At 40.4% G+C, this 16,101-nt stretch overlaps 1 protein-coding gene across 1 annotated transcript in view; it reads right to left on the bottom strand.

Moving 5' to 3' along the window:
• The window catches only part of gas7b (growth arrest-specific 7b), a 66,742-nt gene extending 57,611 nt beyond the window's left edge, over window positions 1–9,131 (bottom strand). The window contains exon 1 of the mRNA XM_087845258.1: window positions 8,721–9,131. Within this exon, the coding sequence (XP_087701384.1) occupies window positions 8,721–8,900 (180 nt within the window). The 5' untranslated portion in view covers window positions 8,901–9,131. The remainder of the gene's footprint in view (window positions 1–8,720) is intronic.
• Between the last annotated feature and the right edge of the window lie 6,970 nt (window positions 9,132–16,101).

Genomic DNA, 16,101 nt, shown 5'->3' with positions numbered 1-16,101 from the left:
AAAAGGGACTCCACCCTTTAGGTTTAGTACAGTTAATTAAGTTTCTAGAGGTATGGTTATACCTATTAGCAACATTTGCCTGGAGATGGAGCTGTACAACACTCAGGTGGTCAGGTGGTTGCTTTGTCCACAGTAACAGATTTTAAAGATCCCGGGAGTTCCCATGGGAGTCCACCTTCTTTCCTGACATGACCATATGATTTACATCCCTAAACAAGTCTATAATCCCAGCAACAAAAACACTCGATACATAAACTATTACCAACACCATCCATCTTCCATGTAGCTCAGACAATGCGGGCTTGCAAATAGGGCTGCTCGATTATGGCAAAAATGATAATCACGATTATTTACACTGAAATTGAGATCTCGATTATTTGACGATATTTATTTAACAATAACAATGTGTTGAATAATGACTTTAAAGATTGTCAAAAAATAATATAAAATAGTGTGCGAATACTGATAACAGTGCAAATGTTTGCAATATAAAAAATAAATGAAAAATGTAAACATCTATGTTTAGTGAACTTTGCAGTGTTGCTCTGTGGTGCAGCTACGACACTGTAGCAAAGTTTACACACTGTGTCTACTTGATCCACGTCTGACTCCGCGAACCCATAATGTTTCCACACCACTTAAGTTTTTTTTACCTCTCTTTTCAACCAACAGCAGTCACTCTCCTCTCCAAATAACTTCTGCTTAGCTTTCCGAGCTTCCCTCCGGTCCTCTTAATCAGCGGTCACCAACCCCTGGGCCTCAGACCGGTACCGGTCCGTGAGTCGTTTGGTACCGGGCCGCGAGAGTTGAGGCTCAGGTGTGAAATGTATAGTTTTCAGGGTTTTATCGGTTTTCAGCGTTATTTTGTTATCGTTTTTATCGTTTACTCGGTTTTCCTGGGTCTTTTCACGTGTGTTATGAATAAATTTTCTTTTTTTCGGTACCAGTACTAGTTTTATTTTGTTGTATTTATCCGCGACACCTTAAAGGCCGGTCCGTGAAAATATTGTCGGGCATAAACCGGTCCGTGGCACAAAAAAGGTTGGGGACCGCTGCTCTTAATTGTTGTGACACGTGTTCGAAATGCAGAGAGGTGCGCTCGATTTGCCACACGGAGCAGCGCGAGAGTAAAGCACGAGGGAGGGGCTAATAATCGGCTCAGTCATTTTTAATAATCGTTGAAAGCCCAGATCGTAATCGTGATTAAAATTCGATTAATTGAGCAGCCCTACTTGCAAATACTCTTCACAGCACAACCCTCAGCCGAGCTCAGTCCAAAGAAGCTGTACACATGAGTGAGAGTCAGATTTAAACAACAGTTTAATATGTTCATTCATTTTGAGTTTTCCCAGCACACAGATTTACGCACTATTACGGAGTAATGTGTCAACACATTTTGGCTGAATTAGGCCTAAGTGAAAGTAACTATGATTGCACTTTAACCGAGCTAATGTGTCTCATGCTACAATTTAAAATAGCTGCACGTGAGTTCAGCAGAACGATAGAAATGAAAGCTGTATATTCAGCTTCGTCTGTTCCAATGCACCGAGTTATTATTTCTGCAAGGAGATATATAAAAACAACACAGCTCATCTTCAGTGTCAAAACAAACAACAGATTGTGATTGATAAGGTGTGGTTGTGAAGGTGGGTGCTTCACAGTTATCCAGCTGATATTTCCACAAACTGCTTTCCGTGACAACAAGTGACTATATTTCAGAATGACATCAGCACAGGAGCGGTGGTGTTACTTTTCCAGCGCGCAGGGGAAACACCTGGCTGTGCGCTGAAGACTCGCCAGCAGTCGTCTGACCCCCGGCATTCCACACCACGGATTATGCCAGCCTAAATCACCGTCCTAAAACCTCTACTAGAAGCCCCCTAAATAGCTCTCAGCGCTCCAGTTTCACAATAAACACAGCTGACTCTCTACTGGGACAAGCATTAAGTAGACAAAGTGGTTCTCCACCATTTTCAGCTTGTTCCAAATTGCTTACAGTAGTTCCCCTGGCTACATGAAGACTTAATAATAAAGCATTTAAGCTGGAGGAAAAACAATATACTGATATTAAAATATAGGAAAATTAGAATTACATCATTTTCCATGGAAGAAAACTCGCACTTAACCATAAGTTACTGGGAAACCTACACTAAAAATATTTTATCTATATGAAGGAATTGAGGGGGTGGGGAGTCTCCCTCCAGATGGCCCCAGGCAGCCCCCAGCTGCAAGGCTTTGGTTACATGTTAAGTGCCCATGTTGATAGTGTAACACTTCACGGGGAGCCCTGATTTGTTATGGAAATGTCATATATAGCCCCAGAGTAACGAGAGCATATAAGTACCCTCTGCCCAGTTGTTAAGGGCTATAACCCACTGTGTCAACAATTCAGTGGATTAAACCCATTTCAGAAGGGTCACCTCAGCACGGCCTGAGGACTGCAACTACAAATTATTCTGTTATCAGTTAACCGGCCATCTTATTTGCATAAACAAATTCAACCAGTGTGTGAATTGGCAAAAAAAAAGCCTGTCAGTTCATCATAACCCAATTATTAAGTAAATTCATATGTGAATATGGTGTCAGGAGAGAATGTAGCAGGTGAGAATGAATGCTAGCCTATAGGATGACTTTGGAAATTAAGAAGAGGAAGCAAGTGAAAGCAAAGGTGAGGATTAAAAGAAGTTGAAGACTGTTGCGCAGAGTTCAGGAGACAGACTCTGGATGCCAGGGAAGAGTTGCCAGTTGACTGGGAAAGGACAGGCGGAATAGTGAGGAACACCGCCAAGGTGGTTTTTGGTGTATCCTCTGGAGAGAGGAACATGGACAAAGCGACACAAGGGGAAGTACAGGAAAGCATTCAAAAGAAGAGGTTAACAAAGTAGGAAAGTCAGAGAGATGAAGAAGTAGACAGGAGTACTGGGAGGTTAGGGGTACTGCAAAGGCAGAAAAGGCTTTTACTGAAGTGTGTGTGAGGCCGGACAGAAAGGAAGGGAAAGAACTTGCACTGACTGGCTAGGCAGGGAGATCAAGCTGGAAAGGATGTGCAGCGGGTTGGGGTGATTGAGAATAGAGATGGAAATGTGCTAACGAATGAAAGGAACTTCTAAAAAGACGGAAGGATGGTATTCACTTGCTGACAAAAGTCCTCACATCTAAACTCTATGCAGTGATGTCATTCACGAACCATGCACGAACTCCTAACAGAAAAAAGTCAATCACTTCTTTAACGACCTGCTCCTTCATTTCCTCTTTAATAGTTGGACATTAAGGAGCCAAACAGTGATGTAATGTGTCATATGACTGTTTTTAGTCACAGCGTCTTTGGGAGCAGCATTTTTAATTTCTTATCAAGTAAAAACTTGATTTTGCAAGATAACTGTGGGAGGATGTCATCTTAAAAAAACATGACAGCGTGACTTTGTTTCTCATATTTACACATAAGTAACTATGTGGGAAACACTTTTAGGAGCAGTTGGACACATTTGAACTCATTTTAATTCAATTTTATTTATATATGTAATACAGCCATTACATTAAAAAGGTAACAGGCACCTCCAACCCTTTGCCAAGTGGCTCCTTTATAGCGGTTAAGTCCTGATTTTATCATTGTGACATCACCTGGCAGCTATAGTATTGTGCAAAAGTCTTGAGTCACACACCATTGATTTATATTTTGCTTCCAGGCAGCCAGACTTTCTTGTAATTTTCTATAGTGATCTTGAACAATCGTTCCCCAGGCTTTCTCAAGATCTCCTCTTTGCACAAAAACAACAGACAAAATGGCATGACCATTTTTTCTGTTGTTTTTGTTAAGCCACTTACACTGACCTACGAATATGTCAAGCATAGAAACACCGAGGTCAATGAATGAACCACATAACATAACCAATTTAAAATGGTCTCTTTAAACACTTTGTTACTCGCTGCCTGTTGCAATGACATGATTTGTTCCCATTTCTTTGGTTGAATCTACAAAAGCCTCCAAAACGAATACAGTCTGATGGCCATAAACCAGTATTTTTGCACCAACAAGGTGATTTCTCCTTTGCTACAAAACCCTGGTATATTTCACCATGATGTGCGTTGTATCCCATCTTCACAAAACAGATGTTAGGGAAATCTGCTTTTGTTTTATATGTCAATAGGGCCATATATCAGAATATTGGCTTTTTGAAGTATTTGTATCAGTTGGGTTCTAATTGTTAGCAACATTCCAGAAGAGCAAAGCTTGTCAGCTTCCTTATAACATGTATCATTTTCTGACTGCTTGTCTCTGACTCAGTCGGACTACGTTATAGTTATGTCGCAACATCCTTGCAATAACGTTGGGGAGTACAATGTTACAATAACTAATGATATGTTCACAAGAAGTCTAGAAAAGGTCCATGCCTTAGTAACCATTGTTATTAAATTTAAAATTAGACCGTAAGTTGTACGGTGACACAGAACAGATGAAAATAAATCCTGAAAACACAGCGTAAGATAAACACAAGCAAATATTAAATGTGTTTTACTGCTAAGAGTTCAGCTTTTGGTCTTTAACAGGCAGTTGTTTTGAATATTAGCCCAACTTTGAAGCAGCAACAAGTGTTGGTCTGTTAAAAACAGCAGAACTACAATGCGAATGATTCATTATGCTCAGAAGAATGACGCTGTTTGTAGAACAAAGCGACAATGCTGAAGATGACAACAGAGCCAGGTCACAGCTCCATTGTTAAATGTGCCAGCTGCATGTCCTGTATTTATGATCACTTATGATTCTGAAAGTTAGGGAGCGGAGTTACTCCAGAGAACAGATTTTCTTTTTTGACAGAGGTTTGAATACGTTAACTAAATAAGGAAAATACAGAAGTGGCTTTTGTTTCACCATTAGTCATTTCATTGTGCGATCTTACAGCCTTCAAAACATGTCTGATCAACCTACAGCACAGATGACACACTGACTGTGAAACCTCAAGTTTCAATATGTGTACTTTAGCTTACATGTAGTGGGAAGTCAACCTTCATTCCAGATTATAATACTATAATCCTGGTAGTAGAGTCTGTGTTGACAGAGGTATACTTAGTTTCTGTTTTCTTTAACCTAATATTGCATTAAGCTCATTAGGACAGGATTAACATTACAGGGGTGGAAAGAGGTGGTGGGGGATTAAATCTTTTCTTTAATCACTGATATCTTAGCTGCTTTTCTGCTCTGAATTTTAAACTCTGAGGAAATATGGGAAACAATTTAAATCTTATCTGAGAGTAATTACCTGTTTAACATTTCTTTCACACAAGATAAACCCAGCAATGATGTCTGTGCATGCATGGGTGCATTGCAAACTGTTACTTCCAATAACTAATTGGGCAACTTTTAATGACACCAGTTTCACAAAATGCAAACAGCACCGGTTGAGTTAATGAGGCGTAGCTGTAAACTCAGAGCTGAAAAATGAAGCAAATGTAGGAGTAAAAAAAACTGCAGTTAATCTAATGGCCACTTGAGGCAGAAATCTAAAAGAGAGCCAATGATCATAGACTCCTATGTTAAAATGACAATCTTTACACCATTGAAAAGAATGTTTAGTGCAAAACCTTTTTTGGTTTATATGTTTACTATCACCTTAAGTGTATATGGCAGTTTAAAAATATACATATATCCATCCATCCATCCATTCGCTTCCGCTTATCCTTTTCAGGGTCGCGGGGGTGCTGGAGCCTATCCCAGCTGTCATATATACACATATCACCCTTTTGAATTTTAAAGTTAAAATGTATTTTATAGGGTTGTGGCCACTTCGACTTCTGTTTCTACCTCACTCATGGAACTGGTACTTTTGCTAACTTTTGGGTTAATCTCACTATGACTATCCCCCTACAATCATAGTTGGACAAGTAAACTAATTTGGGGAGAACCTGCACCTTTTGTTGATGCTGGAAAAAAAATGCTGCTGATGCTAGTTTTAGTTCATATTGTCAACTAACTGTTAGTTCACTCAAAGTTAACTGTTTCTACCCATTTTCTGCTAATCACAGAGCTCATCCTAGCTGATATACGGCAAGAGGGAGAGCACACTCTGGACAGGCTGCTAATCTGTTGCAGAACTAAGATATATTACATACAACTATTGATATTCTCATTCATATTCATACCTATGGTCGGCTTTAGAATCACTAATTAACATAACCCAGTGTACGTCATTGGCCTGTTGGGGAAAACAGACTGACTCATGCTGTTAGAGAACAGGGGGAAAAACACCTCACCAGCTCAATACTGAACCAGCAAAGCTAACTGATGAGTGACTTTCCTCACTTTACTCCTGTGTCATTTCTCTGATGTGTGAGGTTATTTTTAGAAGATTCCACTCCGGTGCAGACAGGAACTGTGGGTAAGCGGTTACTTCTGGCGGTTGTACCCACAACATTGAATATATCAAACATGATCTGCAGACCGCAGAGATCTGTGGGTTCACAATAAACTGGGGAGAATTTTTATTTGTGTGATGAGTCACACCTTGTTTCAGATAAGCAAGCTATTGTTTCCAAATGCACCCGTGTTTAAGGGGCGAGCTCTTTCCTCACATTGCATCAGAGATTTACAGAAAGTGCCAGTGCACCCAGCAGGGGAAGACTGGCCGCTTCTACAAAATTATATATTCTGTCATCTTTTTAGTATTCTTACCATGAGGACTGCACCTAATCAGAGTTTTTAAGAGCATTTCAAAGGTGATTTCTGGCCTATAACATATCGTAGTGCATTCAGTCTAGCTCTGATGCAACTGGATTTCATCCTTCATCCACAGAATAACAGCAACAATGAAGATTATACCAGTAAGAAACCAGCAAATGTTTGTTTTATTGTGCTACTGACATGTAGAGTTTGCACTATGCTTAAAAGGACTGCTGTGTTATCATGATGAAACAAAAGGTTTGAAGCCATGAAGATGACTACAAAGTCATGCAAAATAATCCTAAAAATACAAGACACAATAACTACAGGATGGGACAAAATCACCAAAAAGACACAAAGAGACACAAAACAACCAAAAAACAAAAAAAGGGATAAAATAAGTCCAGAGAAACAATGATCAGAAAAATCAGAAAAATGTTACTTCAAAGACAACAAAAAACACCTAAAGATACAAAAACACATAAAATCAAAATGAGATGAAAAGTCTTCAATGTCAAAGACACAAAAAGGAGTCACACATCCTTGTGGAATGCAGCCTTCTACTACACACCTGTGAGGTTTTGTAATTACATCTCAAACAAAGCTGACACAATCTGCCCGTGGACCGGCAGACAGTCAGACAAACAGACACCTGCCAGAGCACACAAAACTATGTTTGTGGTACTTCTTTCCAGGACCACATTTTTCCTAGATGACACACACATGTATGTACACACATGCACATGCCGCGGTGAATCATTTCGAGTTATTTCAGTATTCAAACTTCTTACAGTAATCTGGGCTCAGGTGCTGATCAGTCTGCGAGGGAGCTTTAGCTACCTCTGTCCATGCATCAGTCAAAGCAGCAACGTCCCTACACTTAGGTCTTACCAGTGCACATGTGGATATTTTAGATTTAAAAACAAACTACCCATCACGCACTGACTATGATGAGGGAAACTGTCCATAGAGATCTTTTTAAAAAGCTATTTTTGCTGCTGTTTGATTGACCAGTTTTACATCGGATCCCCTCCCTGACACGACCCCAAAGGGGGTTTGTGTTAGCAGTGTAACATGGGAGTGTATGGTGTAGTTCTGACTTCTGCCTTTACTCATTATAAAAGGCAACTTTTCACACCTTTCAGTGTCATGATTCATTAAAGTTATTTGGAAGCATATCATACTGAAACTCTGTCATGATTAAAACACTAACATGTGAACATCACCCTATTATTAAGCAGAAAGACCCTTCTGCCATTTCATTTCCAACATGTTGCACCTTTAGAGCTCACTGTGGTTTGCTTGATGAAACTCTCCAACCTGCACCGCCCGACTGCCCCACCCATCAGCTCTGTCCCTAAACTGGTCTGGGACCAGATAAGAGATGCTGTGCTTGAACGGTCTTTTGTTTTACACCTGCAAATGGCTCTTTTTTCATCAGCATCATTCAGCTGTCACTAATCAAGTTTCTGCATATGCTATCTAGATAAGATAAAAATGCCATCGCTGAGAATGCTGGGCTTAGTGCCCAACATTGTAACCAACTCTCAGAACACAGGGTGGTGTCACAAACTGACTACTCCTCTCAGAGCCATACATGCCGATGTTAAGGTAGGAGATCTAGTGAGACTTGTAGCAGCAGTGTGGCTAAACCCACAGAGGGGATAGATAGGGCGAGGACTGAAAGGTTTTGACCATGAAGAGCAGTCAGGCGCACAGAGAGGAGACCTGAGCGCTTCATTGGAATGCGTATGGAATGAGGAAGTGCGCAGCCGCTCAGCCAGGCGGAGAGGTGACTGCTGGGAAGGTCTGAGTTAATCTGATAAGCGCAGCACGGGAAAACTATTTGTTAGAGCATCATTCAATGCTGTCTTTATCTTCAAGTGTGCATCTGTGGTTCAAACCAAGCTGTTACTGTGTGTGTGTCAAGAGTCACAGAGGCATTAAAAATACACTTTTCTGCTTGTTTTCATCAAAATTAAAGCCAAATAAGTTCAATTTACTCAAGCACATTTTCATCCAATGCAGTCCTAAAAAGTCAAAACAATCGATTCTGCAGCCTTACCTCCAGGACCTGGACGTAACTGGAGGGGAACCATCCCCTGGCTCCATCCTTCTCTCCCTCCCACCAGCCTCCAGGCAGAGCCTGGACCACCTTAATAATCTCCCCTGCCTCGAAGCTCAGTCCCTGCTGGTGCTGCTCCCCGCTGAAGGGGTACAAACTTTTGCAGTGCGATCCCGACATGACCACTGCTCACTGAAGAAGCCACACGACGATGATGATGATCTCCACCACCCTCAGAGGAAAGCGCAAACTTTTTAATGGAACTGGAGTTTGGTTTTTAGGGCTGTAGAGAGGCGGAGTGAAACTGTGGAGAACTTGGAGAACAGGTTGTTTTCCTCCCACCGTTGGTACCGCCGCTACCACTGCTGCTGTCAGGACGCCCCTCAGCGCTCTGCTCCTCCAGTGTGCCTGCCAGCCTGCACGCTGTCTCAGAAACTCGTTACAAGGCTGTCAAGTAGGAAGAGCGAGGCAGCGGAAAGCGGAAGTTGGCTAAGTTTCCCTTTAAAATAAAAGCACAAACCTCACCACGTTTTTTTTCTGTAATTGAGCAACGTGTGTGTACATATATTAGTTATATGCCATGCAGGTAAATAAACACACAAATGAGACAAACCGAGAAAATAAGGGGCACTGCACAAGAAAACAAAATTCAGTTTTTGGTTTTTTTTTTTGAAACGATGAAAATAAGAGTTTGTTCATCATTAATTTAGTTCAAATCATTAAAAGTGAAACAATTATTATTTTTTATGTTTGGACTGATTTATTCTCATTGTGAAACGTCTTGATGTATGCTCAATCATGCAGGTAAGTAAACCTTGACTGTTTATAAGAATGGGGAGACCTGCAGTCAGCTGAGATTGAAGAAGTCACTTGGATGAGCGACGAAGCGTTTCTTCCACTGAAGACGGTACGTCCAGATGAACAGAATAAACTTTGGGGGACTCATTGTGAAACAAGCCTCCCCACCTACCTTTAAGCCAGCTGGGCGGGGGGGTTGTGCTCACACCCACAATCCGTCCCTAGAGATGACTAGATTCGGGATATCCCCAAAGACACAAAATGACTGAAACTAAACAATCTGAAACCTGAGCTTTTGACTCACACGAGTAGCTGACGTCATCCTGTGCATGTTTTCAGATGCTTTGTTTCGCCACAGAAACCTGGTGTATGTGCACGTGGGCACTTTTGTGTTTTACTTTGACAAGCTTAACCGGAAAGCTTTTATCATAGCATACTTGACACAAGAAAGGGCTGTATCTCCACTTTTACTCAATTTCATTAAAATGAGGAAGATGAGTCATAGTTTTTCTACCATTTTAACTTTTTGGGTTAGTTTTTGTGAATTTATTTATTTCTACATAAATAAATAAACAACGCGACTGTTTATCTTTTCATCAATCTGTGTTATCTATCTTTTAGTGAGTTTATTAGGTTTGCACTGAGGAGTTTTGCAATTCTGTTGCTGCATTTGGGAAGTTGGTTGGCACCACAATAATCGCTGCGATCAGTAGAATACTACTGGAGGTGAAAGCATGTCTAGTAAAACAGCGGAAGCTAGTTACCTAAACAGTTTATTTTCACTTGAAGTTAAGCAGCTGTATTAGGAACCAATGCTGCCCTCAATATGAACATGATCACATGAGCTTAGACTTCCTTCCTTTACCCTATTCCAGTGTGTCATGGCATATCATTGATTATCCAGGCAACACAATCAGATCAGCATGAGGCACAGTAAACCAGAGGCCATATTTCACAAAAAAAGAAAGCTGATCACTCACAAATCAGAAGACTAAAAAATTAGATATTAAACAACACAAGTACATGTTAACTCGAGGCTATGTGACATAATGTAATTAGGGGATTAGTGCAGCAGTTTATTACTATCGTCGTATGTCCACACTTTCACTACACTGCTGTTCAAAATACAAAAACAAGCTAAATAATAAACAACTAAACAAAAAAAATCAATAAAGAGTTACTTTGTATAAAGCTCTTCGGTTGCTTCTTCTCTTTCATCCTTTTCAAACTGTAGATGACAAGCTAACAGATTTGAATGATTTAAATTAGTGGCGTGTTCTTTTAAAGTAAACAATCATGGAAGAGTCATGAGCAATAATGCAGCCACAAATAAAAGGCTCTCTGCTACAGACTACTGGTTATCAAGCAGAAGTGCGAGTTTGTGGAGCACAACATGAAACTTTAATTGCTTCACAAAAATACTGCAAAAACAACAGTTTAAATTAATGCCCACGGGCGTTTCATGTGACAACAAGACTTGTTACTGTTGTTGGGTTTTTTGGGGGGTTTCTTGTTTTGTTTTTGTTTATTTTTGGAACTTTGATTCCATTTAGACTTTTATTTGGTTTCATGTCAAGTTCCAGAATCATGTGATCTGCTGCATATTCCACACACATACACAAATACACACACATCAAGACACGCAAGATCAGATACTGTTTCTTATTGAACAGACCGCTCTGATATAACCTGAAAGTACACGTCCTTCACTCAAACTGCTGTAACTTTGTCTTTGTATCAGGTAAAGTCTTTGTCTTTAACCTCTCTTTAAACATTGTTTCTCATCAGAAAACACACCTGTTATTATTTGGAGAGTGCTTATTTGGGAGAATGTAGACAACAGATGGAGCTGATGGAGTGCTGTGTACCCAGAGTCAATAAACCAAGATCTTTTTTTAATGCTTTTGGAATAACACTGTCAGTCTCTCTTGAAGTGAAGGAGGGTTTTTAACCTACAACTAGCACTTGTGAGCAATTTATAGCTGTTCTGTAATGCATCAGTACATTAACAATTCATTAAAGCAGTAGCGGTAGCTTAGAGAGAAGACACATACAAAGGATTTAATGTTGATAGAATGGCACCATCTCACCTAACCTTATTGTGCATTCGCATTTATTCATTATTTATATGCTTCCTCTTGGTTATATATTCCGAAAATATAATATAAACTTTCACTGTTATGCCGATGACACCCAGCTCTACCTTTCTTCTAAACCCAATTCATCCCTCCCACCTACCTCCCTCTCAGACTGTCTTATTGAGATTAGATCCTGGTTCTCCTCCAATTTCCTCAAACTCAACAGTAATAAAACTGAAGTTTTACTTGTTGGCACACCATCTATCTTAACCAAATCAGACAGCTTTTCCATTAACATTGAAAATTCTCCCACCCTTCCCTCCCCTCAGGTTAAGAGTTTGGGTGTCATACTTGATAATACTCTTTCATTCCAGTCTCACATTAATTACATAACCCGGTCTGCTTATTTCCATTTACGTAATATTAACCGACTCCGCCCCTTCCTTACTCCCCATGCTGCTGCCATCCTTGTCCATAGTCTTATTACATCCCGTATTGATTACTGTAATTCCCTCCTATTTGGTCTCCCTAAAAGGTCCCTTCATAAACTCCAACTCCTTCAAAACTCTGCAGCTCGGATCATAACCCGTACTCCGTTAAGTGCTCATATTACCCCAGTTCTTCAGCAGCTTCACTGGTTGCCAATAGAAGCCAGGATAAACTTTAAAATCTTACTTCTCACGTTCAAGTGTATCCATAAATCTGCTCCTTCATATTTGTGTGACCTGCTCCATATCACCACTGTTTCCCACCCTCTCAGATCATCATCTGCTACTCATCTTACCGTTCCGTCCTCACACCTCATCACTATGGGGAACAGAGCTTTCAGTCGCTCTGCTCCTCGGCTCTGAACTCTCTTCCTCCTGCACTAAGAAATATTGACACCCTTTCCGTATTTAAGACACAGCTCAAAACACATCTGTTTAAACTGACTTATTCGCTTTAATGCTGATTTTATCTGTTGTCACGCTCTGTTTTGTAATTTTAACTTATTTTATGTATTTTATGACTACTGTTCCTTTTATTAATTGTGTTTTTTGTAAGGTGACCTTGGGTTTCTGAAAGGCGCCCTCAAATAAAATGTATTATTATTATTATTATTATTATAGTGCTTGACAGATATTTGAGAATTGCAGAAATGTAAAGACGGTGTCCTGCCTGTTGCACAGGCGTGGACCTCTGCACAGCAACTCTGTCTCACTCAGATGGAGACTCAGAAGAGCTCCAGGAGGAATTTCAAGAACAGAAATGTCTCACAAAGCTGTTCAGAAGAGAGGTAACGATCTAATGTGGTGTTTCATGAGTAAAGAATTTAACGTAGAATTGGTTTGGTTGCAGTCTGGGTTATTGCCTATTGATATGGCTCCACAGACTGAATATAAAAGACTGGGTCTGAACAATGAAGCCCATGTGGGACTTAAACCTGGATTGCTTTTAATGGTTTATAAAAGAAGTCCAGTTGGTCTATGGGACAACGTCCAAATGCTCCTTTGATTTGTGACCTCGATAAACACTTTTATTGTGGGTTTATAGTCTCAGCCGCTAATCTCAGTAAATATATCATGTGGTTGGCACATACATGCAGTGGTTTAGGTAAACTTTTAAAGCAAGCTGATCTCTAACCAGAAAACAATGGCTGATGTCACCTTGACCGTGTTTTTTAATGCACAAGCTCTGTTTGAAAAAAAGCCTCAGGCAGTTTCAGCTTTTTTGTCCTAAAAGAGGTAAGCGCTGTCTGCCTTGAATCTCTACACGAGAGCCGGAGAGTGTGGAGTTGGCATGACTCGTAGATACAAAGCAGCTACATTAATAGAAAATACACAAGGTTGAAATGAACCAGTAATTATCCTTAACACAGTCCTTCACACTTCTCCTCTACCTGCTACATAAAGGTCGCTGTGGAGGGTCTTCAAATGTGTCCCTTCCAACCTAAAGCAGAGCAGGTAATGTGTATGTGTTAGTCCCTCCTCTCCATTGGGCAGCCACCAGTGCAGCACCTGGGGAGCAGTGTGTAGGGACGGTACCTTGCTCAGGGGTACCTCAGGGTAGGCGCTCAATGGATTTGAACCCCCAACCTTCCAATCATGGGGCAACCACTCTACCTACTGAGCTCTCCCTGCCCTAAGGTTTGATGGACCTTCCTCACACACCTGTCCAACAAGCTGCTCAGCTCTTACAAGCTCTCACACAAGCAAGCGCTCAAAACGGATGCTTTTCATCAAGTTGCAGCTGACCACCACAGCTTGGTGGTAAATACTGCTCTTGAGTTCCTCTTTCTGGATGACTCACTTGTGGAAGTCACACCCTCACATCCTCAGGCCACAAAGAAGAGCTCCAGTTTGTAACGGCGGGGTGCGCCGGTGTGAGGAAAGAGGTAGACCCAGATGCAAACACGGTGGAGACAAAACGTAGTTTCAAAAATAAAGCGAGCCTTTATTGTGGCTGATTGCAGAAAAAAAACGTGAAACTAGGGAAAGTAAGGAGGCTATGAACACTGTTAACAAAAGGGCTGTGACACTCAGTGAAAAACTATGACAAACTATGAACACTGAGTAAACTAGAAAACACAGAGAAACAATGGAGTAAACCTATGAAAACTGTGGTGAGGTTAACAGACGATCTGACACCGACTGAGCAGAAACACACGGATTAAGTACACATAACAAACCATCAGGGGAAGCGGAATCACATAGGGAAAACAGCTGACAACAATTAACATAATGACAGGAGAGGGGATGTGAAGCTAAATACAATAAACAAAAAACACAAGGATCCTTCAAAATAAAACGGGAAACATAACGAGACCTAGACATGACTCGAACTAGACAAAGAAAACTTGGACATGAAACATGATAAACACACAAAGACTTAACACAGAAAACTTCACACAGGGATGAGACAAATGGGGAGCTTGATAAATCATGAATTAAAACTGTAACCTAGGCATGACAGAATGTAACTAGATAAACTGAAATGAAACTAGACTGAAAGGAATAACAAAAACATCAAGAACTCAGAATACTGGGTCACATGACCCAGGACCATGACACAGTTTGACTGTGTTTCTAAAGAGCAGGGCCTAAAAAGCTGCTGCTCACATCTGTAAACTGCTGGCTGACGCAGCAATTGCTTGCTTCTCCCTGGCTGCATCTTTCACACGGGCTTACTTCGACCGGGGCTGCACATTGGTGGCCTGGAACATGGTGAAAGACTTTTACAAAAAATTTCTTAACCACTCAAAATCCTTCAACCTCATGGACTTTGATGAAAACCTCACAACGGCTAGAGATGGCATCATCTCTGCACTCCATGACATGGAAAACAGAGCAAAGCAGGCTGAATCCAGCTGGACTCTCAATCAGCTTCCTACTCAGAGTGAAATTATGTTAATTCCAGCTGTCTGAAAATGACATGTATTAGCATTTTTTCTTTTCCTAATGTTAATTTCAGTTATATATTTAACTTTTTCAGATGGCGGAGTCATGCTCTGGGGAGACTGAAGAGTGGAATGGTAATATATATATATATATATATATACAGATAAAAAAAGGACAAAGAGGGAAAAAAAAATGGAGAACAGCCTGCAGACACTTCTGGAAAAAGCAGATGTTTGAAGAGAAATGAATCCCAGCAGCTGCTCTCAGATTATTCACATTTATTAACATACAGTGAGTTTGTGTGATTAAACCAACACGTTTTGACAAAGCTATTTGGGTTTTTTTTAGAACTAAACTGAAGCGACAGGTACATTTTGAAAGAAACATTATACAATCATATTCACATGAAACTCCCCAGTGCTACATGTACAACTCATATTCTAATTCAGTTCAGTTCAGTTTTATTTCTGTAGTGCCAAGTCAGAACAATAGTTGCCAAAAGGCACTTTATATTGGAAGGTAAAGATCTTATAGTAATACAGAGAAAACAGAGAAACCCCCAACAATCAGTTAACCTACGAGAAAGCACTTTGGCGACAGCGGGAAGCAAAAACTCCCTTTGAACAGGAAGAACCAGTCTCAGAGCGCGATGGCCAAGAGGCGTTATTATTCATAGCAGCAATCTCCAAATGCAGACTATTACTACTCAGCAGCAAACAAACAGTAGGCAGTGTTATCATCTAGCTGTTGAACTTGTTGAAGTTTTAAGCAAAAAAATAAAAATAGCCAAACGTCTTTCTTAGTTCATGAGGTAACCAAAGTTCAAATGACATTACGAATGAGGACAAAAGCTTCTTGGAATTCATCGAGTGCTGGAAAACCAATAAAAAAACGTAACCAAACGAAGGGAAAGAGTCTTATTCTGACTCCATTCAGTCTTTCTGATATATAACATGTCGATGTCAGACTTTGGCTTTCAGTCTTTCTCCCAGACAAATTCAATACCTGTAATGATGAGGACTTTAACCTCCTAAGACCCGAACTCTTCCACGGCATACATTTTTAATTTCTCTTTGATATTTGGGCTGATTGGGACCTGATGAATATTTATATATTTTATTGCTTACT

The sequence above is a fragment of the Neolamprologus brichardi genome, chromosome 8 (assembly GCF_056152115.1).
Source record: "Neolamprologus brichardi isolate AB-2024 chromosome 8, ASM5615211v1, whole genome shotgun sequence".
Classification (NCBI taxonomy): domain Eukaryota; kingdom Metazoa; phylum Chordata; class Actinopteri; order Cichliformes; family Cichlidae; genus Neolamprologus; species Neolamprologus brichardi.
Note: the sequence above shows the minus strand (reverse complement) of the source record. Positions and strands in the feature narration are given on the sequence as shown.